The 26856-nt window shown below is 39.6% G+C and overlaps 1 protein-coding gene across 1 annotated transcript in view; it reads right to left on the minus strand.

Moving 5' to 3' along the window:
- Nucleotides 1–484: 484 nt before the first annotated feature.
- The window catches only part of Il31ra (interleukin 31 receptor A), a 40265-nt gene continuing 13893 nt past the window's right edge, over nucleotides 485–26856 (minus strand). The window contains exons 5-14 of the mRNA XM_076856128.2: nucleotides 22285–22438; nucleotides 16719–16798; nucleotides 14333–14549; nucleotides 10636–10818; nucleotides 9414–9515; nucleotides 8260–8406; nucleotides 5651–5791; nucleotides 3554–3647; nucleotides 2326–2407; nucleotides 485–946 (exon numbers count right to left, since the gene is read on the minus strand). Of these exons, the coding sequence (XP_076712243.2) occupies nucleotides 485–946; nucleotides 2326–2407; nucleotides 3554–3647; nucleotides 5651–5791; nucleotides 8260–8406; nucleotides 9414–9515; nucleotides 10636–10818; nucleotides 14333–14549; nucleotides 16719–16798; nucleotides 22285–22438 (1662 nt within the window). The remainder of the gene's footprint in view (nucleotides 947–2325; nucleotides 2408–3553; nucleotides 3648–5650; nucleotides 5792–8259; nucleotides 8407–9413; nucleotides 9516–10635; nucleotides 10819–14332; nucleotides 14550–16718; nucleotides 16799–22284; nucleotides 22439–26856) is intronic.

Genomic DNA, 26856 nt, shown 5'->3' on the forward strand with positions numbered 1-26856 from the left:
TTAGGGCTACATGGGAAGAATAGAACACAGGTTCCCACCAGACCACCAAGCACCAACCAAAAACAATCTTCTGGCACAGTCCCTCTGGGAACCATAAGGGATAGCCCTATAGCAAAGGCTGTGACCATGACTCAGTTCCTAGGGAGACCAGATGTCCACCTAAGAAGTCTTTTAAGTTCAGAACCTGGGTCTTCATTTTCAGTCAATGTGTCAAGGCGTCCTTCAGTGGAGCTTATTATCTGAACAAAAGAAAATAACTTCTTTTCCTCTACAAAGCACTCAGGCCTACCATGTCTCTTCTTCTCCCCAGCACAAGTTCACACCTATGCCAGGAAAGCCCAACTATTAGCTCAGGTCAGAGGGAATTTCTTCAATCCAGGCAGAATGCGGAAGGGGCCAAAGAAGCGCTTCTTGCCAAGTCTTGATATCTTCTCTAGGCCAGGTCATCCACACTGAGACTGAGGGTCTCCTACCATGGCGGCCTTTAGACTTCTGTCTTGGTTTGGTCTGGAAGTTTTTCATGCACAAGAAATTCTCTGGTTGTTACTGAATTTTTCAAATATGGATTTAATGCTCCTTCCTCATAGAAATAGTCTGGTCCTAAACTTTCACCAGAAGAGAGAAGTTGCTCTTCAACTTCTGAAGAGTTATCTTCTGACATTTCTAACATTGAGAGTTGGGATTTTCTGGAAGGAATCTCAGTTAAAACCTGCGAACTCTTTTCTGGAGGACAGTCAGGCCTGTTGGGGGAGGTTACATACTCATTCTTTTCTCCTCCCCAAATGTTTTCCTGGCCCTTTTCAGCTTCTTCTATGGACACATCTTCCAAAAAATTCTCAAAGTTCACCACCAACTTGTCAATGAGGTCACTGGGAACACAATATGATTTTAGGATGCTATCTTCTGTGCTCACAGAGTCATCAAATTCCTTAAGATTTGACTTATTCTGGAAAAGAAAAAGGGACACACCCCTCATTGAACTTGGGTCACCAAAGTCCCAACCCCTCAAACAGCATTCCACCTTCCTCCCTGGCTCAGAAGTGATGGCCAACCATGTGAGCTTGGCAAGAGTGAAGCAACAGCTCCTGAGAAACATCACCTTGTATTCAAAAAAGTCTTCCAGAGAGCTCAAGGCTATTTTCCACACAATGTTCACAAAATCCCAGGCAAGATGGGAGTACCAAATTTAGAACTTTTGGAGATGGAAAAACTATATCCCTGACAGTCCTGCCCAATACCACCAGAGAAATCAAAGGTGGTCTCACTGCAGGGATGTGTCCTTGTCATCTTGTATCCCCAGGATCTCGCCCAGGCCTGATACACAGTAGGCGATTAATCAGTGCTTGCTAAGAGCTGGCTTGCAGATTATTCATAAAGCACTTCAGTCATCAGACCACACTGCCTGTGAATTCATTTATTCTCTATATAACTTTCAATAAGTAGAAAAGTGAAGAGGGTGACTTAAGATTGAAGGGGGAGAAAATAGAAATTCATTTTCACCAAAAATGCCCATGCCACAGAAGACTCCTGAGATGAAATAGGGCTAATATTTGTAATGCCTGTAACAAGGAAAAACTGGTAATAGTCTTTCCACAATAAAGATTTAAAGGTTATTGTATTTGATGGGGCCTATTCCTACTTAAGCAAGAAATTATACCTTAGAAATTTCATAACAATTTTCAATATAAAAACTTAGAAACAGGAGGGTTTCTACTTAAAGAAAGTATACTAGAAAACTCTAACCCCCAATTACATAAGGTGACTCGAATTTTCTCAGTCTGGAAAAATGATTTGAGGCAGCCTTTGGATCGCCATGATTGTCACATCCCCTCAGGGTCTCTAGGTGGTCCCTAGATTAATTTGTTCTTGTCTGCTTTTTAAATGACCTCAAATCTTATATCGAAGCTACCTCCTACTCCTCCCTCTCCTCCCCCCACTTTTTTCTCTTTCTTTACTTCTCTCTCTCTCTCTCTCTCTCTCTCTCTCTCTCTCTCTCTTTCATTAGATTATCAAGTCATTGAGGATAGGGTTGGGGTCTTTCTTCAGCACCAAGCTTTACAAGACCAGCCCCATACTGAGAACACACTGGATCCTTGCTAATAAGTCCTTTCCTCTTGTGCAGATTACAAGGTCAAAGTCATTCCAGGAAGGCTGATTCCATCTGCCCTACCAGATGTTCCCTGGAACTTTCCAACCCTTGAGTTCTCTCTATATGAACCCTAAATAAAAGCCCAGCTCACGACTTCCCCACAGCTCCACTCATCTGGTCACTTCCCACACCAGCCCACAATGACTTCCTGAACAGAAACTGGGGTGTTTGTTTACCTTGCAGTCATTTCCATGCCACGTGGCTATACTACTTTCAGCAGGGTTGGGGACAATGGGCCAACACAGGTGAGTCAACTTGCTAATGAAAGATAAGAAAAAAGAAAAGAAAAACCAAACAGGAGATAAGTTCACAAAGTGTCTTACATATGCTGCATGGCTGAGGCAGAACAGTGAGGTTTGCTAAAGAGTACTGCATGGCTCCCCACTAACTAACTAAGGGCAAACTGCTGGTCTCCTGGCAGAGATGGGGAAAGTGAATTAGTCTGGGGAGGGAAGTTGTAAACTATCTATGAAATGTGATGGGAGGAGACCTCTCCCCTTGTAAAGCTGTTCCTTTTTTCCTTTCTCTCCCACCCCTGAGTCTTTACACCTGTACTGATGCTGAAAACTGCACCATCACAGTCACTCCTTTGAGTTATTCCCTTGGAAAGGCAACACTTTTAAGCTACTACTTTAGTGGATTCCAATTTGCAAATGCAAAAAGAGCTCATTGCAAATGCAAATTATTGGGCTTCACTCCAGAACCCAGAATCAGAAACCCTTGGGGCAGGGCTCAATTCTGATGGAGGCTAAAAATTGAGAAAAATTAGTCAAGTGTATAATGTACAAAAAGTTTGTGGGTGATCTGGACACAATCTATGGTTGGTAACTGAGGTTGACATTAGCTTAATTATTAACTAAACACAGCTGCTTGACCTACAAGTGTCCAAAGTGGATAGAGAGCTCTACCAAGAAGGACCTTCAGGGAAGCATGAGGCTCACTGTGAGGAGAAACACAAGATCCTGAAGACAGGCTTCCTTCTCCACACTAGACAACGTAAGAAGGACAAACGTCCCTGCAGCCAGCTCTTCAACACTGTACCACAAGCAAGGAACAAAATTGTAGTGTCATACAACTGGTCAATGTTCTAATCCCAGAAGTACAAAACTCCCTGCTCTGCCTCTTGCCATTGTTGGGGTCCCTCTAGCAACTCTAGTCTCAAATGGAAGAGCAGCCGACACTCCCTGCCTCAGAAAGGCCTTAACCTAGTGTGTGGAGCTGTGCAGGTGTGAAAGTCCTCTTGATTGGTCACAATTCTTATGAACCACAGAAAGTGACCCTTAATGATCTCAATAAATATCTACCAATATATTCATGGTGGCCTCTTGTATCATGTGCCCATGATGTCTTCCACCCTTTTCCATCCCTAGGTTTTAAAGCACCTACTGTTATGTATAAACTCACGTTGCTTTTTTGAGACCAGAGGCCACAGTCAGGACCGTGAATATAAGAAGTCCTCCTCCAACCAGAGAAGTTATAAGGACAATCTCGAAGACACCTTTGGGAAAAGGAGAAGAAAAGTCTTTTGCAACCAAGTTCTTCACTTTCTTGACAAAAATCAAAGATTAACTTTTTCTTCTAGTAGCTCATCAACATTTCTTATTAGTTTTCTTTCAAATAAATTCAATTTCTTTCTATTTAAAAAAAAAAAAAAACCTGAGATTCATGGTTCCCCACCTAGCTGTCTCCTCCCTGCTAATGTGACAGATGTTATGACATTGTATTTGATAGACATTGATCTTACCAAAGCCATCATCCAACTTCATTCACTCAACAAATATTTACTGAGCCTCCGTCATTTACCAAACACCATTGTGAGTAATAAAACAAACACAATAAGCAAGAAATAGAAGATGCCTCCTCTCAGGGAGTCTATGTTCCCATACCTGGATTAAGACAATAAATAACAAGATTGATTCAGATAAAACAGAGTAATAGAGTAACTAGGATAAGGTGGAAAGCAGGATAGAAACATCAGATAGGGTGACCAAGGAAGAAGCCACATGTGAGCTGACCTTAACAATGAGAGGGACCTGCCATGCGAAAGTATAGAGAAACGCATTCCTGGGAGGAGCAAAAGCTTTGAAGCAGGAACAAATCAGAGAACACAGAAGCAGAAGTGACAGAAAGTGAGATCAGCAAGGGACAGATGATGAGGGACCCTGAAAGCCATGGGGAGGAGTTTGGATTTCATTTAAAATAGAAGGGCAGGAGCTGGGGTTGTGGCTCAGTAGAAGAGTGCTTGCCTGGCATGCATGAGGTACTGGGTTTAATCCTCCACACCACATAAAAATAAAATAAATATATTGTGTCCACCTAAAACTAAAAAAATAAATAAATATTAAAAAAATACAAGAGCAGGAGCTGGTGGGTTTTAAGCAGGGACTGTAAACCTGGGAACTATGGCTGCTGTGTAGAGAATAGATTGTAGAGAGTCAAAGATAGAAGTGGGGTGCTTTATAATCCACAGATTAAGGAACTTCTAGGCTTCAAGACAGAATCTTGCCTTCAGTTTGAACCTTGGAGAAAATTCCATGAGCAGATACAATTTTGTGCCTAGTGTTTTGAAAATACAACATGGTTTTTTAAATGCTCTTATGCAGCAATATCAAGAAGAGTTCCAAGAAGGCAAAGTTAGTCCATGAAACAGAACGTTTTCTTTGTAAAGAACACATGCTACATTTTCCAGAGTCCTATTTTATCTTCTAAGAATGTAAATAACAAGAGACTTCCAAAAAAACTTCAAGCAGACAATATTTAGCTTACGCTAATTATTGCAAAACTTTATAAGATTTCTCATTTTTAATCTAAAAGATTGTTCCTTCCTTAAAGTTTTAATATGTTCTTAAAAATCTAATCTATGTCACTCAAGGACTTGGTGAAATTAACAGTTCCTTCTTCTCCTTCATCTCCCTCCTTACTTTGTCTCCTCCCTGTCCCTCTTGAACATCTGCATTAATAAGCCATCACATGAAGATACATTATTTGTTATATTTATTAAATTCTTCTTCTCTATTTTAGATGTAAAATCTGGTAAGGTGAGCAAATTATATACTTTCTTGCTCAAAAAATTTCACAAAGGCTAAAATTAAATTCTTTCTTGTGAGTCAGAGGTTTTTAATCAACCAAGGTTTTCTCTCCAAAGCCCTACTGTGCAATAACTTCTCACATTCAGAAACTGATGACTATGACCTTGAGGACAGGCTTGTCATAGGAGCTGGTATGATGCTCAGACTGAAGTTGGTATTAAATTTATCACTTCTCCTGGAGGTGATCAGGGCTGCCCATGGGAAGGAACAAGATAACTGGTCTTTCTAAATTCAACTCTCAATTTGCCTGCCCCCCACCTCTCTCTTGACCTATATGCCTGCCAAGAAGGCAAATGAACCAGAGAACAGATGGTTCTTCTCATTTAGGTACTGTCCTTTCATCTGACTTCCCTTCCCTTTGGAAAATGCTACTTCTAAATAACCTACCATAAATGCCAAGATGGATACTCACTGAGGGACGATGTCCTGAAGTTTATCTCCGTCCCATTTTTCCCCCCAGCTCTGGTGCTGGCCATGACACGAACAGTATAAGAGGTCTTTCGTGTCAGAGATTCCAGGTCATATTGCTGGACGCTGGAGCTGACTGTCTTGGCTAAAGGAAAAATACAGAAATCAAGTACCACTGTCAAGTGGACTGAAAATCTCATTTTAGTAGCACCAAAATAAGAGCATTGGAACCCATACTTCCATCACTTATTCCAACCCCTATCCACGACCTGTTTAAAATTAGCCTGTCAACATAGACCAAAGACCTAAATATAAGAGCTAAAACTATAAAAACTCTTAGAAAACAACATAAGGTAAATCTTCATGACCTTGAATTTCACAATGCTTTCTCAAATATGATGCCAAAAGCACAAGCAACAAAAGAAAAAATAGATTAAACATAACTTCATTAAAGTTAAAAGGTCTTATTCATCAAAAGACATACCAAAAGAATAAAAGACAACTCACAAAACTGGAGAAAATATTTGCAAATCATATGTTTAATAAGAAGTTTATATCCACAAATATAAAAAATTTTTGTAACAGCAACAAAAGACAATCTGATTTTAAAATCGACAACAAGATTAAAGATAGATTTCTCTGAAGAAGATATACAAATGGCAGACAACTATATGAACAGACTGTAACAGTAGAGATTAGAGAAATGTAAATAAGTGAGAAACCACTTCATACCCACTATGATAGCCATAATAGTTTTGGGTTTTGTTTTTTTTTTTAATGATAAGTAAGAAGCATTGGCAAGGATGCAGAGAAACTGAAACCCTATACATTTCTGGTGGGAATGTAATCACTGTGAAATATGGTGTGGTGGGGGCGGGGGCTGGGACTGGGGCTGTGGCTTAGCGGTAGAGTGCTCACCTAGCACATGCAAGGCACTGGGTTCGATACTCAGCACCATATTAAAAACATAAATAAATAAAATAAAAGTATTATATCCAACTACAACTAAAAAAACTATTTAAAAAATAATTTGGTGGTGTCTCAATAAGCTAAAGCACCATGTGATTCAGCAGTTCCATTTTTTTTTATTGGTAGTTCAAAACATTACAAAGCTCATGATATATCATCTTTCATGCATTTGACTCAATTGGGTTATGAACTCCCATTTTTACCCCAAATACAAATTGCAGAATCACATCGGTTACACACTCACATTTTTACATAATGGCATATTAGTGACTGCTGTATTCTGCTACCTTTCCTATCCCCTACTATCCCCCCTCCCCTCCCCTCCCATCTTCCCTCTCTACCTCATCTGCTGTTGTTCAATTCTCTCCCTTGTTTCCCCCCCTTTCCCCTCACAACCTCTTCTATGTAATTTCAGCAGTTCCATTCTGAGGTATACACCCAAAAGAATGAAAGCAAAAACCCAGATATTTGCACATCAATATTCATAGAAGCATTATTCATAGGATCTATAGGTCAAACAACCCAAAGCCTCATCAAACAATGAATGTGTAAACAAAACATCAAATAACCATACAACGAAATATTATTTCATCATAAAAAGGCCCTAAGGACTCATTGATGCTATAACATAGAAGAAGTTTGAAAGCTGCATATTGTATGACTTTATTTATTTATTTTTCATCATTTTGCAGTACTTAGGATTGAACCCAGGGCATTGTGCATGCTTGGCAACCACACCCCAGCCCTAATTATATTTATATGAGATGTTCCTTAACAGGCAATACATAGAAACATAAAGCAGCTTGGTGAATTCCAGAGGCTATAAGAAGTAGGGGATAGGAAATGACTGATTAAAGGGTACAGAGTTTCTATTTGAATGAGAATAGAAAAGTTCTGGAAATAGGGGTGATGGTTTCATAATATTGCAAATATTATTAATGCTAATAAATTGTACAACTTGTTTAAAGGGGTAAATTTTATGTTATATGTGTATTATGCCTTATCCTAGACAGGAAACCAAGCATATCCCAAAATTTAAGATATCAGGAGATACTGTAGACTCAAGAAAAAAGCACAGCGTAGTGGTGGGCAGTAGAAGTCATGGTAAAGAACCTTGAAAGTAAGTGCCATCAAAACAGGACATGTCCCTCTGACATGTGCTTTTTTTTTTTTTTCCTTTTTGCTCATGAGTTATAATCATATATAACAGTGGGATTCACTGTTGCCTATTCATACATACACACAATATAACAGTATAACTTGATCCAATTCATTCTCCAGTCTCTCCCTTATCCTCCCTTCCTCCCACCCCTGGTCCCCTTCCTCTATTCTACTGGTCCTATGCCATTCTTTAAGCCAGGCACACCTCTCCCAGGAATAAATGATCAGGGGATAAAATCACTCAAAGCCTGTTCAAGATAATTATATCAAATTTCTGCCATTCCTATAGGCCTCTTAGGTAAGTCATTTCACTCTTATTTAACCTCCAAACTCAAGAGGGACCTAGTTTTCAGCAAAGCTCAAAGGAGCTAAGTGATTCATACAAGGTTGCAGGTTACAACCATAGGAGCTACCCCTCCAAGTCTATCCACATCATCTATCTGAGGAGTTATGTTTCTTCAACTTGGTCATGAGCATACTTACAGAATTCTTTTCCACCTTCAGCTTGGTAAAATATGGTGTAGTTGCTGATAAAACCTCCTCTCTCACTCTTGGGAATCTCTTTCCATGTAATTGTAACTGTGTTCACACCAATATTTTCTGCCTTGATTATAGGACCCTTAAATGGAGCTTGAGAAGACAGAAAAATAAATGACCAAATGGAAACACACCCCAGCAGATCCTTTCCCCACAGAGGCCCTGTCCCTACTCAAATTAAAACCACAGTCCTTGAAGTGGAGAATGGAGGTTGAGGAGGGAACTGATGAGTCACCCTATTTGGAAGGATTGTTTTCTGCAATCATGCATCTTAAATAATAAGAAAAGTTGTATCAAAGACCATAGGGAAAAATACTTTATTTATATACCCCTAGCTCCAATGAGGTACCCAGTTCTTTCATTTATATGTGTTAAGTGTAGCTATTTTCAAATAGTTGAACACTGCCTCCACGGGCTACCTTTGCATATATAGCAGGAGTTATTTTCTAACGTTGAATCTGGAATATGTTAACTTCCACAGAGGTAAAAATAAATCTGATCAATTTTAAAGCACTTATTACATTAAAAAAAATTAAGGGGAATGAAGGGAAGGTAGGGGAATGGGAATAGGAAAGATAGTACAATGAATCAAACATTACTATCCTAAATGTGTATATGATTATACAATCAGAAGAATAAGAAGTTATACTCCATATGGGTATAATATGTGAAAATACATTCTACTATTATGTATAACTAGTGATAAAAAATTGAAAAATAATTTTTAACATGTTTAACTTGTGATGAACTCTATAGGGTCCCTGAGTTGGTCTTCATTATTATTTCTGGTTGCAGCTCCATTTGCACTAAATTTTTTGGTGACTTTGAGAAAGTTGTTTCACCTCTCTGAGTCTCAGTTTTCCACTTTTGAAGTGAGAGAATTGAACTTGATGATCTTCAATGTCTACCCCACCTATAAAATCTAGTGACTCTATAACCTGACCCCAATATATCCAACACAGAGATGGCTACAAGATGGAAGTGCTGCACAACTGGATCTTCAAGCAACTATGAATGAGCTATAGACATTCACAACATTCTCTGAATATTGGACAGTCCCCATGGTTTCCCTTCACCCACAGGGCCTTGTTCATACATACCACATTCTTTAGCATACACCTGGATGGAATATGGTTCTCCCACTAGGTCTTGGAACAGTGGATACACAGAGATGTTATAGAGGTGAAAAGGTTTTAATTTATCTATATCAAAAAAAAGGAAAGAAAGGGAAAAAAACTAAGCTAATTGTAGAGTATGGCAGAGTAGAAGGAATGTTTAATGTCTAAGACCATAACTTGGAATATATTTCAATGTTCCAACGGAAGATACTTCATTTCTCTACAATTTCCTTGATGATCTCTAATGTCTATTTTTGTTCTAAGAATTTCTAATTAATTCTTAGAATTAAATGCTGTACCACTCTGATAAAATTACAAAACCATCCAAGTAAGATATCCAGTCCCTTCTCCATTACTGATTTTATCATATGATTAGGGGCAGTGCAGAATAAAATTTAATCCTTTTGGCAATAGCACATCACCCTGGAGAACTGAGATACCATGAATTCTGGCTCCTCTGCCTGCCTGCATTCCCTACATGAGTATAATTTTTTTTTTTTTTTTGGTACCAGGTGATTTAACCACTGAGTCACATCCCCAGTACCCCCTTTTTAAATTTTTCATCTTGAGACAGGGTCTCACTAAATTGCTTAAGGCCTCCCTAAGTTGCTGAGGCTAGCTTTGAACTTGTGATCCTCCTGTCCCAGCTTCCGAGGCTGCTAGGATTACAGGCATGTACCACTACACCTGACTAGTATAATTCTTAGTATAGGTGCCATTACTAATGAAGGCCACCAAGCATTCGGAAATGGCTAGAGTGATAAGCTAAAGCCTCGCTTATACATCTTGCATAGGGCAGGGACTTACTTGAAAATCAGCAATTCCCTATATCAGTCATGTGAGAAAGGGACCTTAACCAGGTCCTTAACCAGGCAGCCAAAACAGAAGGGAGTATCCTAAGTAGGACAGATAGTATCCAAACTGTGGTGTTATCCCCAAGATGATCAAGATATCTGGGTGTTAGGATAGTGTTTTCATCTGTGCCTGGATACAGAGAAAGGCTCCATGTTCTGAGACCCACAGTTTTCTGTGCCAGCAATACTTGGGAAATGCCAAACAGTGTGACACTTCAGTAAGCTTGTACAAGCTTGTCAATGCTGCTAACTAAATTTACAGTTTTGAAGCCAAAGTTAAAAATTTAAAAGCTGATTAAAATGAAACCAAATCCTGCACAGAGGGAACTTGAAGGTTTGGCACCAGCTACCTTGTGGAATTGTCCAGTTCCTGGCCTGAGACACAGATTCCCAGGAGATGTCAGAGGGCTCCGAGTCCAAATCTGGGAACCACTCAACCATCCATGTGTCCACCATTGGAGCGGAGCTTTGCCATTCCACCACCAGCAGGTCCTGGGCAAAATAGGCCTGCATGGCCTCAATGCACTGAAATGCTGAAAGACGACACAAAGACTGCTTCACAGCTGCTTGACCCAACGCCCCAATCACTTGGCATCCAATTATTGCCCAAATTGTGAAAGAAGGTCAAAGTTCAGGACTTCCACTACAGCCTCCCCTGAAGAGTTTGGAGGTAGCATGGCTCAGCTAACACCTTTAGACTTCTAGCCACCAGAACTATGAGACAATAAATTTCTCTTGTTTTAAGGCACATGGTTTGTGGTATTTTGTGACAGCAGTCATGGGACACTGAAAAGCACCCTTGGCTCAGTCTTCTTCCCTACCTGGCCTGTTTCCCTTGTTTGCAGTTCTGATCTTTCCAGAGACATTTTTCTTAATAAATGATTTGCCCACAGATCCTGACCTGAAAATGAGCGAGCACTGGTTGAAAAAACCACACTCCTTCTGCTCACCAAACCAGGAGTTATGAGAAATAGGAGAAGCCAGGTCTAAAGTGCCCAGTGTGCTAACAAGATTGAGGAGATCATGAGAGGCAGGGAAAGAGTTCTAAGAAGCCATGTGGCAATTATAAAAGAGGAAAGGCCTTGCCTTACTGGGGGATTTTCAAAAAGAATTTTCCAAATCATTCTACTGAATATAGACTAATTGCTGGTCTTTCCATCATTCAACAAGAACTTTTTGAACAATTATTCTAAATACAACACATTTTCCACAGTGGTAGGAAACACAGCTCCTCCCTAGGAAAGGGGGAAAGCGCTTGACTATAAACACCATTAATTTCTTATTTTGCATGAAGACAAACACACTGGATCCAGCAAATTCTCAATTACTGTTTCCCCTTTGCCAGCTCTCATGGCCCAACCTGATCTCTACTCCAGCATAGTTCCCTTCTCCTTCTCAGGTCCCTCACCACACAGTGGCTGTGCTTTTTCACACCCTGCCTCAGAACACTGTTCAATTGCCTGCTGGCTGAAGTCTCATAAAAACTCCCATGTTCAGGCAGAAGGAGCCTGAAGATTTATCTATTCCAATCTTATTCTAAAGATGAGAACACGGGTACCCACAGAGGTAAGTAACCAGCCCAGCATCACACAGTATCTGTGACCGGAATTAACACCACGTCCAAGACTCTAGATAAAGTATATTGTAACATTTTGGTTCATCTAAACTTGGGCTGGAATCTCATCTGAGTGTCCCTGGACAAGTTACTAAACTTTCCTGGATATCTGCATCATCTTGAAAGTGGATCTAACAGCATCTATATCATGGGCCATTTCAAAGTTAAAATGAGGTAATAGAAGGTATCTCAGCATAATGCCCGACACATACAAGTGGACAATATGTAACAATTATACTTTAAAAAATTATAACAATTCTCCAGTTATCTCTACTTTATTAAATAAAATTCTGAAGACCATTACTTTTTCTTTGTTCTTTCTTTTTTTGGTACTAGGGATTGAATCCAGGGGAGCTTTACCACTGAGTTATATCCCCAACCCTTTTTATTCATTTCTTCTTTCTTTAATTTTTAAAAGAAATAAAAACATTTTTTATTTTTATTCAAATAATAAATAATGTCTCCCCCTATATATTCTTTTTTTTATTTGTTCTTTTTAGATATATATGAAAGTAGAGTGTATTTTGATGTATTATAAATACATGGCCAGCCATTTTTATTTATTGTTTACTTTGACACAAGGTCTCACCAACTTGCTCAGGGCCTTGCCATAGTACTTTCTTATATGTCTAGTATAGGAGTCTGTAAGCTTCCTCTGTAAAGAACCAGAAAATAAATATTTTAAGCTTTGCAGGCTAAACGGTCTCTATCACAACTACTTTGCCACTGTTGCACAAAAGAAGACATAAACAATATGTAAACAAACAGGTGTGGTGGTGTTTCAATAAAACTTGACAAAAACAGGTGTCAGACCAGGTTTGGACACAAGTCGGCCAACACTTCTTTTCAAGGATCATTATAATCGATGTTTCTAACATAAAGATAGAGAAAACCTACGTGAATTTAGCATAATTTTAGCTAAAGTATATTTTATAGCATTTTAAAATTGATAATTCATGTCTAATAGAAATTCAATTAACCAGAAATTTTTTTATGACAATAATAATAACTAACACTAAGACAAAGATTTTCACATACAGAATCTCATTTAATCTTCACAACAGTTCTATTAAGTTTGTGTTATTATGTAATAGCTCCATTTTACAAGGAGCCTAGATCTAGAGAGATGGGGTAACTTGCCCAAGGTTCATGGTATCGTATGCAAGTGCACAGATTTGAACTCAGAGCTTGTTGGACTGTAGGGCCTTTGTCACTATTCCTCACTCTGGGGCCATACTAGGGAACTGAGATTACTATTTATCAAAATGCATACAAACAAAGCATGCATATTCCAAGGACAAAATTCATTTCTCAGAAACTTCATCATGAGAGTACCAGACAGGTAGGAACTAGAAAGTCAGGAACCAAGGACCACAGGGAATACCTTTAAATACTAAAATAATATCAAGATTTTGCTCAAAACACAAAATACAAATTTCCAGGAATTCTAAAATTATGGGGGAAATGGGTTAAGTTTAAGAAGAAAAGGCAGAGGACTCTAAAGCTGGTTAGATAAATGCCTGAGCCAGTCTGGGGCAAACAAAGAGAGAGAATGGCAAATGGGAGAGAACATTCTCTAACAATGGTGCTGACAAATCCCCATTGACAGCGTTCTCTATGCTAACTGCTTTGTGCTTCTATAGGAATTGAAATTAGATTTTTAAAAAGAAAAAGGAAAGAAGAAAAGGAAGAAAGGAAGAAGAAAGGGAAAATAGAAATTCTACCCATTGGACATGCATCTTATTGAAGGAGAAAATATATGGAATGAAGGATAGTACTAGTTTAATAGAGAAAAATAAATCAGAGGAAAGGAAATCTATTGCTTGCAATTCTTCAATAAGAATCAAAAAGACATTTTAATCCAAAACAGGATGTAAAATAAAAGTTTTCCTGGAAGCAGTAAGATCTTCAAAGCTTCTTAATCAAGTATAAGGTGCCACTGACTAGCAAGTATCACATTAGAATTTGTCCTAACTTGGGAGTCAAATGGAAGGGTAAAAAAGGAATAAAACAAGAAAAAAGTGAGCATTCAGACCCAACAGCTGGGGACTGGTCAAGCCCACCTGCAGGAGATCAAGGGAGGCTTTGATCACTGAGGATCATGATCAAATATGGCCATTGCAAGTGGCTCAACCCAGCTTTCATCTGCTTGGACCAGGACAAACATGAGCTGTATGGAGAGCACCTAAGCTTTATTGTCTTTGTCCAACATTTATGAAGTCTCTAATTTGTAACACAGACTTTGTTCCAAAGAACCATATTTCAGGGGACTCATTACCTACCAGTAGATTTATTCTCCACCGAAACCTAAAAAGTCCCCACTCCCTTGTCATTTTGACTCAAGAGAAGCAACTACCCTTGAGAGGACAGGACGTGCTATGAGCAGTTGGATGGGACCAGGCACCCACAAAAGAAGTTCACACTCTACTTACGCGTCTCTTCGACAGCTGGAATCCTCAGGGTGGCCACTGGAGAATTCCCAAGAGAATTATAAGAAGTCACAGACACCCAGTAGGTCTCACCTCCCAGGTACAGCTCACACTGCTGGGTGGTGGTATTAATTATCTGTGTGAGGTTAGTGTTGTTTTCTGGAAAGTATGATACGATGTAGCCAAATGTTTTCTCCAGGACTGGGGCTCCTCTTGCTTTCTAAAGCCAAAGGAAACACAACTTATTGCCAACACCAGAAAGAAAAAAGGCATTGAGACAGTGAGAAGTGGTGAATAAAGGTTGGAGGTAATGTTAGCTCTGAGAGGCTGACCTACAATTAGGGAATTATCCTTCAGTGATGAATACATACCCTGCTGCAGTGATATTAACCTTCAAGTACCAGAAGAAGGGATTTGCTAAAAGGCATCTTGGTACCTTTCAGCCTTTAGCATAAGCCCAATTTCATGAGACTAAATGAGGAGAATGCCCAAACCAGTGTAAGCAACACACCTCCAAGTCTTTCCCTCCATCCCACAAGGCAGTGGCCCTGAGCAATCTCAACTCTGATCTGGCCCTGACTAACTTCTTCCTGGAAGCCTGGAGGGCTAGAGAGTACCTGTGCCTTTGTCTTTCATCTCCATACCTCTTACCCCTGAGGATACAGCAGGCTTCCCTAGACCAGGCACCCTAGCCAGGCATCCAGCTGAGGACTAAGACATTCTGGTCTGTCCTACCAGTCCCAGACCCTTGGTCAAGAGCCAATATGATGGGGTGGAGGGGCTCCAAGCCAAACTCCCAATTTTCAGCCTTGAACCTGGACCTACTAATCAGACGTCTTGCCTAGTAGTCACCATACTGAGTATTTCCCAGGATTTATAGGGATTCCCAGTGTTTTTGTTCTCTCTTGCTGATTACAAACACAGATGGAGAAGAATGACTGGGTGTGTAGTCAGTCAGGGCTTTAGAAGTCACTTTGGCCCATTGCCTTCCTTATTCAGGAATTTCCTTTACACAGACCACAGCACAAAAGACCAGATAAAACACTATTAATGACTAATATGCTTTTCTCTCTCAAGAAAACCTGTTCTCTTTTTAAAACAACAGCTTTGAGATAAAAATCATATTCTATAAAATTCACTCTTCGAAAGTGTATCAGTCCATGGTTTTCAGGATATTCACAGACTCATGCAACCATTAGCACTATCTAATTTTAGTACTTTTTTTTCTCTTAAACCAACTCAAATTCTTAGAAAAAGCTCTCCTGTCCAGGCAAAAGAAAAGCCAGTCCCCAGGCAAGGGGAAGTAGGAGGAGGGCATTGAAGCTGTCTTGCCTACTTCACAGACTGGCTTACTTGATCCTTTCCCACCCCTGCGTAGTTAAGACCATATGTGGGTGTGTGTCATTGTTTATCTCCCTAAAAATTAATTGTTGAGAGAGTCATCTGTTTCCACTCTTGATAAAAGAAATCCCGGTGTCTGGGATTGATTCTCAAAGATTTCCCAACCCTGTCTGCTGCCTCCACAACCTGAGGGTGTCCCCTAGGGTGTGAAAGGAGAGGGACAAAGGCAGGGGGTGTTCCAACCCTGAATAATTGGAATTGAGATGTTACTTGGCTAACCAGAGTGATTTCTCCATTTTCAAAAGGATTTAAACTTGTCTGAACTTCAGCAAGTAGGGGATTATTTAATGAGCATTATCTTGAGAATTTTGGAGACATTTAAAGAGACATCTTCCTCTCCCAACTTCCTATGTTTTCTCTCCTACTTCCCATGAAGTTTTTCCCTCTCTGTTTGTCCATTCCTTTCCTACTTATTACCTCTCCCCCTCCTTTTCTGTCCTCTCCTACTTCCTTCTCTTATTACCTCTTCCTTTCTCCTTGTTCCTCACTCCCAGGCCTCCATCCTATACAGGACCACATGGCCCCTCTTCTATCTTTGCACCCCAATATCCTGGTTCTTAAAGGGACACATGTGCCAGACATGTTGGCAATGACCTCAGGACACTGAGCTGACCCCTGTCAGTGTTCCTCTTGGGTGTGTAGGTTCTAGTGCAGCCAGTTGGGATGGCTTCTGGCAAAAGGTCTCAGTGCCTCCTGTATTGTACTTCATAATGGTCCTAAATGTTAATGTTTCAGACCAAAGAGGGACCCAGGGTCTATAATGTGCATCAGGACATCTACAAGATGACCTCTGGGGCTCTTCTGAACTGGGAAAACATTGAGATTTGAAGTATCATAAAGCCCTCTAGGAAAGGAAATTCAGGAGGTAAAATTTCAAGAATTATAGTTTTCACAGGATAAAAGACCAAAGTTTGTTGTTGTTGTTGTGTTGTTGTTATTTGTTTGTTTAAACAGGGAAAAAACAAAGAAAAACTCAAAGAAAGGTCACCTTCCAGAGCAACTGCACTGGCCTCCTTCCATCCACCTCAGCTGGTCTCAGGACCCTCCACAGATCCAGGCCACCTGGAACTGAAAGGAACAAGATAGGTGCTCAACTTAGAAGGGAATTGCGACAGGAGATGGAAAGTTTGCTGAGCTACTGGGTGAGAAAGGCAATGGGGAAGAATATGCTGGAGGGAGCCAGCTGAGGACGGCAGCGTGAAGAGATGGCAGCCTTGCAATGACCAACAAGGTGGTCTTCATTTTGCGGTTGAAGAACTGGGAGGAACCAAACTTAAAAATAAAACTGCTCATCCTGGCATGCAGTGGTGCATGCCTGTAATCCCAGGAAGGCTGAAGCAGGAAGACTGAAAGTTCAAGGCTAGCCTGGGCAACTGAGACCTCAGCAATTCAGCAAGAACCTGTCTCAAAATAAATAATAAAAAGGACTTGGGATGTAGCTCAGTGGCAAAGTGACCCGTGTTCAATCCCAGTACCAAAAAACAAAACAAAACCTGTTCATCTCCAGTGCCAAAGGAAGGAAGGAAGAAGTGTACTTGGGTCTGAAAACTTAATGAAAGAGAAAAAGAAAAGTACAATACAATCCCATTGTAATATAATTGATCCCCCAAATCTGGATGGAAATATGTCTATAAAGCTGGGAGTGACACAGATAATTGATAAGAAATTATGTATATATAATTTATACCATGTGTATGTCCAAAAAGAATGAACTTGAGTACTTATAATGGTATAAGATGTAGGGAAAAAAAGGGAAAGTAACAAGGAAATAATCTTCACTGTTCCTCACTGTTCCTAAATTTTTATTTTATTTATTTATTTATTTAGCTGTACTGGGAATTGAACCCAGGGTTTTACACATGCTGAATAAGCATTCTATCATTGAGTGACATCCTTTTTCTTTTAGTTTGAGACAGGGTCTTGCTAAGTTGCTGAGGTTGTCCTCAAACTTGCAATCCTCCTACCTCAGCCTCCACAGTCACTGGATTACAGGTGTGTGTCACCACACTCAGATACTGAGCTCTAAATTTAATGCTGGTCTTCCCAGCAAGAAAAGTAAAAAAGAATAATTTCTCATAACCTGATAAAAAGAAAACAGAAATTCATATGAAGAGATTATTGTTTTCTACCTATGGACACTAAGTTCATAAATAGGACTTATCTCAAAAAGGACACAGGGTGACAAAAAGACCAAAAACTGCAATCCCAGGTGAGTAAAAGCATAGAAATACAATACAAACATGTTTCTCATGGTTGTCATCTATAAAACACAAGGGCATAAATTCTGAGTCAACTTCTTTCAGTAAAAACACAGTCTGAGAGTATAGGTTTCTGGTGATCTAACTATACAGGGACAAAAACAAGGAATTTACATTTCACTTTCTCTCTGAACTATTTCTCTCAAATGTCTCAAGCAAGTTCTGACAAGGGATGGATCACCGCAATCTGTAGTTCAACGCTCTGACACGTACCTGCAATGTCAAAATGCTGACCTGCTGATTAAAGAATGACCCACACACTTCAGCCAGGAGAGGCAAGCAGAAGGTACTAAAGAAATGTCCAGGAGACTAGTGGCCTACAATTTGGAGCAGAGAGGAAATGAACCTATTGAAGAGATGCAGCTCTCTGAATCCTTTCTTGAGGAAGTTGTGTGGCTGGGGATGCTATATTAGGTCCACAAAGAATGGAGCCTACCTCTAAGGCCAAAATCTGAACTATTTTAGTACTGAAAGACTGTCTTCAGGGATCTTTTTAACTTTAAATGATTGGGATTTTATAGTGAAATGAGTATCTGCAACTAAAGACAACCTTATAATGTAGAAAAGTACACCAAAGGGCAATTAAGTCGATAACTTGTTTTGTCATCAAGGGAGAGTCACATTTCTACAACTACTCTTGCAGAAACAAAAGTATGAGTAACATAGGCTAGCTACTAGGGTTAGCATCTCCCAGTGAGATCTATTGTAATTTCATTTAAACTGTTTATAAGGTGATTGGAGCTGTTTAGACTTCACATGTGACTTCACCTGAATTCCACTGAGATGTTGCCTTAAAAGCTCTCCCAGGAGTTTTCTATTTCCCAACAGTCTTTGTTGAATGATAAGACAGAACAGCCAGTACTCAATTTTCCCAGGAAGAAACAGGCTGGTTTCAGCCTGTTTGTAAGACAAGTGAGACATAAGCGCAGGTAAAGCCTCTCTCAGAGACAGCCTTAGTATAGGCCCACAAAACCATCAGACCTTCAAAGGTAACCCACAGAATTGGAAGGACTCGTTCTCTTTAATTTGCAGAATTTCTCTGTTCCAGTCATGTGGAAAGTCAAATTCAGGGATAATAATATTGGGAGTAAGAAAGAAAATTCTAAATACAAAATGATCATTACAATCCAGTCCTAAGTAGTCATCTCAAGGATAAATACATAAACTGATTATTAAATAATCATCCCAGGCATTTTGACTTTTTTATTTTTGATTAGAAACCTTAGTGAAATTCTCCTTAGATTTATCTCATGGGCAGTCACTTAGTTTTAGTAGACAGCAATAATGAATGAGTTTAATTGAGCATTTTCTTCTTTCATTGAGGCCATTATTTCTTGCAGATATCTAAATAGATTTTCCATCAGATGTAGTTTTTAGTAAAAAAGCTGCCTGACTAGCATGTAAATCTTCTACAATTATTACAGTGAACTTTTCATTGACCATGAGTTGATAATGAATTCATAGTCTAACCAAAGGGTAGTGGGAGTAGTAAACTCTGCATTTGTGGGGGGAAAAATTGAATTTTTCCAAGTCCATCAAAATACCTATGTATTCTAAGGCATCAATTGCCTGGACTGATTTAGAAACAATTAGATGTTGTGCTGTGGGGATACAATATGGGTGTCCCCTCAACCAATAAGAAGCAGGCATGATGGCCTTGCTAAAGACTAACAATAATAACAACTATCTTTTAGTAAGTATCACTATATTAAGCATTTTACCTGAATTATTTAACCCCAAATCATATATTTCATAATCCTCATTTCTGAAGCATAAATAATTGCCCAATATCACAAGCTTCTAAGTAATAAAGCTAAAAATTGAATCAAATTATACCAGTATCACTTAGGAAGTAGATACTTAATGACAAAATGTAGGTATACAGCCCTATTAATATGATGAAATCCAAGAGAAAATAGGTAGTACCTCACATTTAACTTAGAATTTTTCAAATAATTAGATTTGAAATCATATGTACTAGACAACTAGCATTTCACTGTAAAGTAGGGAAACAAAGGGTTTATGAGTTGGAAAATCAGAAATTGGGATTTGCTGGGAGGTTGGATATGCATTTTCATCAATTTCCTCTGGGATCCTGAAAATGCTGGGGGAGGGGGAGCCAATTTTCTTTATGGGTAACTTTGACAAATAAGCGTTGATTGATTTAATTAGCAAACGAGAACACCAGCATCAAGTGTTTCTGCAAATTACTCTTAACCAAGCTTGCTGAGCTAATAGATCACATGAAATTGTAAATCTTGTTTCTGACAGCAAAACAAGTTGAGGAAACTGACATTAGGGAGTGGCTGGACTGTGAAGAACTTACCAGACTTGAGACTCTGAGCCATAAAGGCACCAGACAAGAAGAGTGACAGGCACAGAGAGAAGTGCTAGCCAAGGGCTGGGGTTGTGGCTCAGTGGGAGAGAGCTCAACCACCACATGTGAGGAACTGGGTTTGATCCTTAGCAACACATAAAAACAAATAACTAAAATAAAGGTATTGTGTCCATCTATAACTAAAAATATATTACCCCCAAATCCCATTATATTTTTAAAAAGTGCTGGATAAAATACCATCCCACCCAAGGTAGTACTTAATCACCAAATTACCTGCTGAAAGGTGTAGCAGAGAAAAGATCAATGATATCCCAGGGCTTCATTGTAGTATTTTAAAGGGGGGGTTTAACTAAAATATAGACAACATGAACTATTTCAACAATACCACTGGGCCATTTTTTTATTGTACAATTTATGTCCTGTTTGATATTTGTAAACTATTTTATTTGTATTGATTAGACATTTAGAAATGACATATATAGAATGTCAATATGTGCCAAATGTATATATTTTTAGTTTACATTAGGTCCACACCTTGGTTTTTTGTTTGTTTTGTTTTGTTGGTACTAGGGATTGGGCCTAGGACACTCTTCCACTGAGCCACATCCCCATCCTTTTTTTTCTTTTTTTTTTTAATATTTATTTTTTAGTTGTAGATGGACACAATACCTTTACCTCACTTATTTTTTATTTTTAATGTGGTGCTGAGGATCAAACCCAAGGTCTCTCACATGCGAGGTGAGCGCTCTACCGCTGAGCCACAATCCCAACCCACCCCATCACTTTTTATATTTTATTTAGAGACAGGGTCTCACTGAGTTGCTTAGGACCTCACTAAGTTGCTGAGGCTGGCTTTGAATTCATGATCCTTCTGCCTCAGTCTCCTGAGCTGCTAGGATAACACATGGCCCATACCTTGTTTTAACATACATTTTTATTTCTTTAAAATAAATAAATAGGGCTGGGATTGTGGCTCAGTGGTAGGACACTCACTTAACTGTGCTGTGGGGATACAATATGGGTATTGATCTTTATCATCACATAAAAATAAATAAACAAAGACATTGTGGCCACCTATAACTAAAAAAAGTTTTTTAAATAAATATTTTATACATATAAAAATATCATGTGTGAGGCACAGTTCTCAGCACTGAATGATTTGGTATTTTCTGTGATTTTTTCTCCATATTACTAAAGCAATGTATATAAGAAAAGAAGCTCAGAGTGAGAAGAGCTTTTGGAGGATGTCTAACCCAATTCCCCATTTGCAGCATGAATCCCTGTTCTGAAACCATAGCCACTAAGGAGAAGTCCAGGCTAAGCATGAATATCTATTGGGGAATACAAGACTCACAAGGGATCAGACCATTTCCGGAATCCTGTCACAGGGGTAAATCTGCCAAACATCTGTTAATATCAACTTGGTGTCATGGGAAATTCACGCAGGAGCCAGAAGAATGAACTGTTGGACCCAAGTAGAAGCTGAATCCAGATGTTATCTGAGACCCCCATGGAACTTGGCTATCTTGTCTTTTTCCTTCCCTTTCTGTCATTAAAGGTGATTTTTTTCCCATTTCATTAGTTATACTTTATATTTTTAGTAGTAGCTTCAGGATTTAAAATATATATCTTCAGTTTATAAAAGGATACCTTTAAATAATATGATACCTCTTCAGGTAGAATGTAAGAACCTTATAAGAACATTAAAGAAGAGATCTTTTGCCTTTGGGATACAAAGATGCTAAGGTAACTAACATCCTCAGATGAGCATAGCTTGCTCCCAGGGGCTCAGTGGGGACTATAAGTGCCTGTGGAGAGGGAACATGAGGACTCTCCAGGGCTTGGGATCACAGGATTCCATGATTCTCAAGCCTGGCACTTGACAAAATCTACCAGGTCTAGGCAGAGACAGCCCTACACCAGAGCACAGAGACAAGGAATTACAGAGAGCAGCTTACCTTCTTCTTCGGTTAGTCCCATTTTTTCTTGGCTCCAGTCACTCCAAAAGTATGACCCTTTGACCATACATCGCATGGCTATGATGTATTCTGTGAAAGCCTGCAGCCCCGTGAGGTTGTAGACCAGATCATCACTCTGGAAGTTGACTTCCACCTGCGAGACAGAAAAAGCTCTCAGCTGAAATGGGGGCAGCACATCCTCCCTTTCCACATTTTTGCTTCACTACTCAATGCTCTCTTACCTTTCAGAACTAGAAACAGTGTATCTCTGATTTTAAAATACATCATTTTCATAAATAAACTTCCACACCTGCCTGAGGACAACTTGTACCTAAATAGATGTAATCACCCCAAGAACCACCACCTCCCTCCCCATTTCCTGTCTCTGAGCTTGTGGAGCAGAGATTTCCATCTCTGGGCCTGGTGAATGAAGTTCTAGAAGATACAAGGCAAAACTCCATGACCCGGGGCAAACTGAGCCTCAGCTTAAACTCAGAGGTGATTTCAGTACCTAGAAACACAGTCTCACAGATCTCAAGGGGGTTAGAGACCTTGGCAGCTTCGAGGTCAATCCCCTCAGGTCAGGGTTGAGACCCAGGAAGGTTAAGTGACCCCAAGGCAACCTCAGCATTTGTGATCAGTGGAACTGGAACCAGAACACAAGTTTCTTCACTCCCACTTTCTTTCTTTTACCCCAAAATCCCATTATAAATAATTGGTCTTGGGGTGACCAATCAAGCTGCTAAAAGTCTCAACAGCCTGGATATATAAATTCATTTTGACACTCTCTTGGGAAGAACAATGGCCAATTAAATCAGTTCCCTTCTCTCAATCAGTGTCACTTTATCATTAGCAAAATAAAGGTGGTGTTTTATAAAATTTCTAAAAGTCCCTTCTGGAGCCAACCCTCCTTGAAAAACTAAAAATCTATTTTTTTTTTTTTATTTCTGAGCACAGACATTATTGGAATAATGAAAATGGTTAGCTGTTAGTTTATTAAACTTATATTGAGTTGATTAATAAAAACAAATTTCACTAACAGGATGTCCATTTTATTAATACACAACCAGCAAGAGAGGGGAGTTCTGATATTTCTTACATGTGTGTAATAGCTGTGAAGAGAAGTACTTAATTATAGTCCCTGGGTCTAACTGTAATTGGGCAAAAGAAGAAAGTGTGTCTGTGACCGAGAGCTGAGCACCCCAGCTACAGAGGGACTTCTGAAAGCCCAATCAAGTTGAGGGCAGAGGAAGGAGGTAGGACTTAGAGGCAATAATAGCATTTTCACTGTTAAAGCCCAGGCTCCTGGAGCATCCTCTTCCAAACAACCCCAGGAGATACTATGGCAACACACTAAGATTATTGGGAACAAAACTTGAGACAATCTGTCATTCATAATGGGGTTATAAAAATAATTCTAATCCATATGCCAACCGTAAGGAGGTCTAATAATGCTCTATTTTACTTTTTATGCCTTTTAAAATGCAAAATATTTGCTGGACACAGTGCCTATAATCCCAAGGGCTCAGGAGGCTGAGGCAGGAGGATTGCAACTTCAAGGCCACCCTCAACAACTTAGTGAGGTCCTCAGCAATTTAGCAAGACCCTGTCTATAAATTTAAGAAAAAAAGTTTTAAAGTGCTGGTTGTGTGTCTCAGTGGTTAAGTGCCCCTAGGCTCAATACCAGTACCCAAAAATAAAAATTAAAAAAAAAACAAATATTCTTTTTAAATCTTTCTTAAAATAATCTTCCTAATTTTTCCTTCAGCACACACTTGGCCTACTTGGTACTTCTCATCATGCTCAGGCTGAGAAAGCTTTGCCTCATCAAACCACTTAAACCTGCTGTTCCCAGCCCCGGCTACAGAAAAACCAAAACAGGCTGTTCAGTCTTTTCAACACTTTGCCTTTAAGGTAAATTGCCTTGGATTTATACCTTAGCTTTTGTCTAGTCGAGGAGCTATTGGCTCTCCCAGACTCCAGGCCTTCATACACAGGCTTAGATCTAAAGCCTCCCCACCTCCCCCGAGGCCTTGGAATCCTACCAATACACTAATTAACTCCATCAGATTTGTTTCTAAGTCTATGCTCCGTGCCAAATCCTAGCTCACCCAAAGTGTTTGTCATAGGGATGAGTCAGAAGTTTTGGTGCAAAGCCTAAATCAAACTCTTTAAACAGTCTTGAGATCCATTTCTAGGATATCCACATGGCTTCTAGGATGTCCACATGGCTTCATCATAAAAAGGGGCAAACCCGCGACAAGAACCGCAGGAAGGTTTGGAGGTTGCTGAAGTGTGGTCACATGAATGACAAACCTGGAGTCAGAAAACTTGGGCTTAGATTTGCAACTTGCAGACCTTGTGATTTTGGTTTATTAATCTCTCTACATCTCAATTTCCTAATCTATAAGTGAGGATAGCAGTGCCTCATGTATAGGATATTTGCAAGAATTAAATAGGTGACACATAAGAAAGCATTTTGTTACCCATATAACATCATACAAACATGGGTCTTCTTATATAGCCACGATGGGATTTTAGAATTAGTTTTACATGGTTTTGTTTGGTTAAACTGATGTTTGTTGAACACAGCCATGTGACAAGCAAAGGAAAAATAAAAATGACAATCAAGTTACCTGCATTCGAGTTTACAGTCTACTGAGGGGCGAATCTAATGAGTTTAAATGTGTTGATTGTTAAGTGCCATGACAGAGACAGAGAAGGGGAACCTCGCTCAGATCCTAAGAAAGAAGTATATCTCATCTAAGTTCTGAAAGATGAATAGAGGAGCAGGAGCACAGATACAAAAGCAGAGGGTGTTCTAGGCAGAGACACAGAATAGGGAGACAGTGTGCTGCAAGGAAAACAAGCAATCCAAAATTACTACTGAAGTAAGTGCAAAGTGAAAGACAAGGTTGGAGGGTAGGTGCAGCCTGGTCTCAGAAGGTTAAGGATTTGTACCTTTTTCCATGAGTGGGAACCATTAACATGAGGCTGGAGTGGGTTGGGTTGAGCTTAGCTGGGTCTAGAACTGAGGAGACTTGCTTGTGTTTGAAATCTGAAAGGAGAGAGTGAGTACTGGATGCTCTCTCTCCAGGAGAGCAGAAGGAAGGACATCTCACCTCATGGACAGAAAGAGAGGAGACAAAGATGAATGCAGTTGTGGGTGACTTTGTTAAAGGGTGGAGTATAGAATGCCAAGAGTGGGAGCAACTTATATTTGTTGGCCTCACTCAGTGTTACACACAGTTGAGTAATTTGTCAGAGTGACGTAGGCTCTGGTTTGTTTCTTGCTGAATCCTGTCTTAGAACATTTTGTGACTCTAGGACCCTACCAATAGAAAGAACTGGGGTGGCTAGTCAGTGCTGGTTGTGTGGCTGAACCACCCCACAGTTCCTCAGGTTTGCTGAGTCTATGGCACAGAGCTTGAAGGAAGATGAGTTTGTGCTGTGCTGAGGCCTGCTCTGCTTAGGGACTCCTTGAACTATAAATTGGTGAGTCCAATGTCATATAGTCAGGTTCGGGGAAGAAGGTTTCAGAGTTGGCTCAGAAAGGAAGCAGGAAGGGGGAGTGGCCAACATCATTCTCTCTGAATACAGGACAATGAAACTTGACAAATGACAAATTTTTTTTCTTAAAGCGTTCTAGAATAGGATAGAACACAACAGACATCTTATCTGAGGGTTTCTACTAGGAAAAGGTCTCATAATAGCTTCCTGGACATGATGAAAAATGATTGTCATGGTAATCAGGTGTATTCGTAGAAACCTGAGTAATGATTACACTCAAAGAAGGCAGCATTGGGGATGGGGTTGTGGCTCAGCAGTAGAGTGCCCCCCCTAGCATGGGCGGGACCTGGGTTCGATCCTCAGCACCACATAAAAATAAAAGTATTGTGTTGTGTCCATCTACACCTAAAAAATAAATTTAAAAAAAAAGAAGGCAGCATTGATGTCCCTGGACAGTCTACTGACTTACCACAGGGTTCTGATGCGGTTACTACTTTTTTTTAATGATTAGATAAAGTCATAGGATTAAGTTATTAAATCTGAAGTAAGTTTATCATGTATTAAAAAGGAAGTAAAATGTTGAAAGTAGGTTTGGGGTAGCAGAATAAAGGTTCCAAGTGGAGTGGCATGATGAATAAGGCCAAAATAAAAAAATTCAATAGGAACAAATAGAGCATTTGAATTCAGGTTAAAATATAACAAATTACTGGGTATGGTGGGGTCCACCTTTAATCTCAGAGACTTGGGAGGTGGAGGGAGGAAGATTGCAAGCTTGAAGTCAGCCTTAGTAACTTAGAGAGGCTCTAAACAACTTAGTGTCTCAAAATGAAAAATAAAAAGGGCTGGAGATCTGGTTCAGTGGAAAAGCACGTCTAGGTTCAATTCTCAGTACAAAAAAAAAATTGTACAATAGTGAAGATGTGTTTTTCTAGCAAATTTTATGAGAGGGGAAAAGTCTTAAAGACATCTCCATAATGTGAGGTGGTCACCAAAAAATGAAGGATGTTATAATTTCAGGCTGGGATGAAGGAAACAGGAGAATATCTGCTGAACCCCAAGGTA

The sequence above is a fragment of the Callospermophilus lateralis genome, chromosome 5 (assembly GCF_048772815.1).
Source record: "Callospermophilus lateralis isolate mCalLat2 chromosome 5, mCalLat2.hap1, whole genome shotgun sequence".
In the NCBI taxonomy this organism is placed as follows: Eukaryota; Metazoa; Chordata; class Mammalia; order Rodentia; family Sciuridae; genus Callospermophilus; species Callospermophilus lateralis.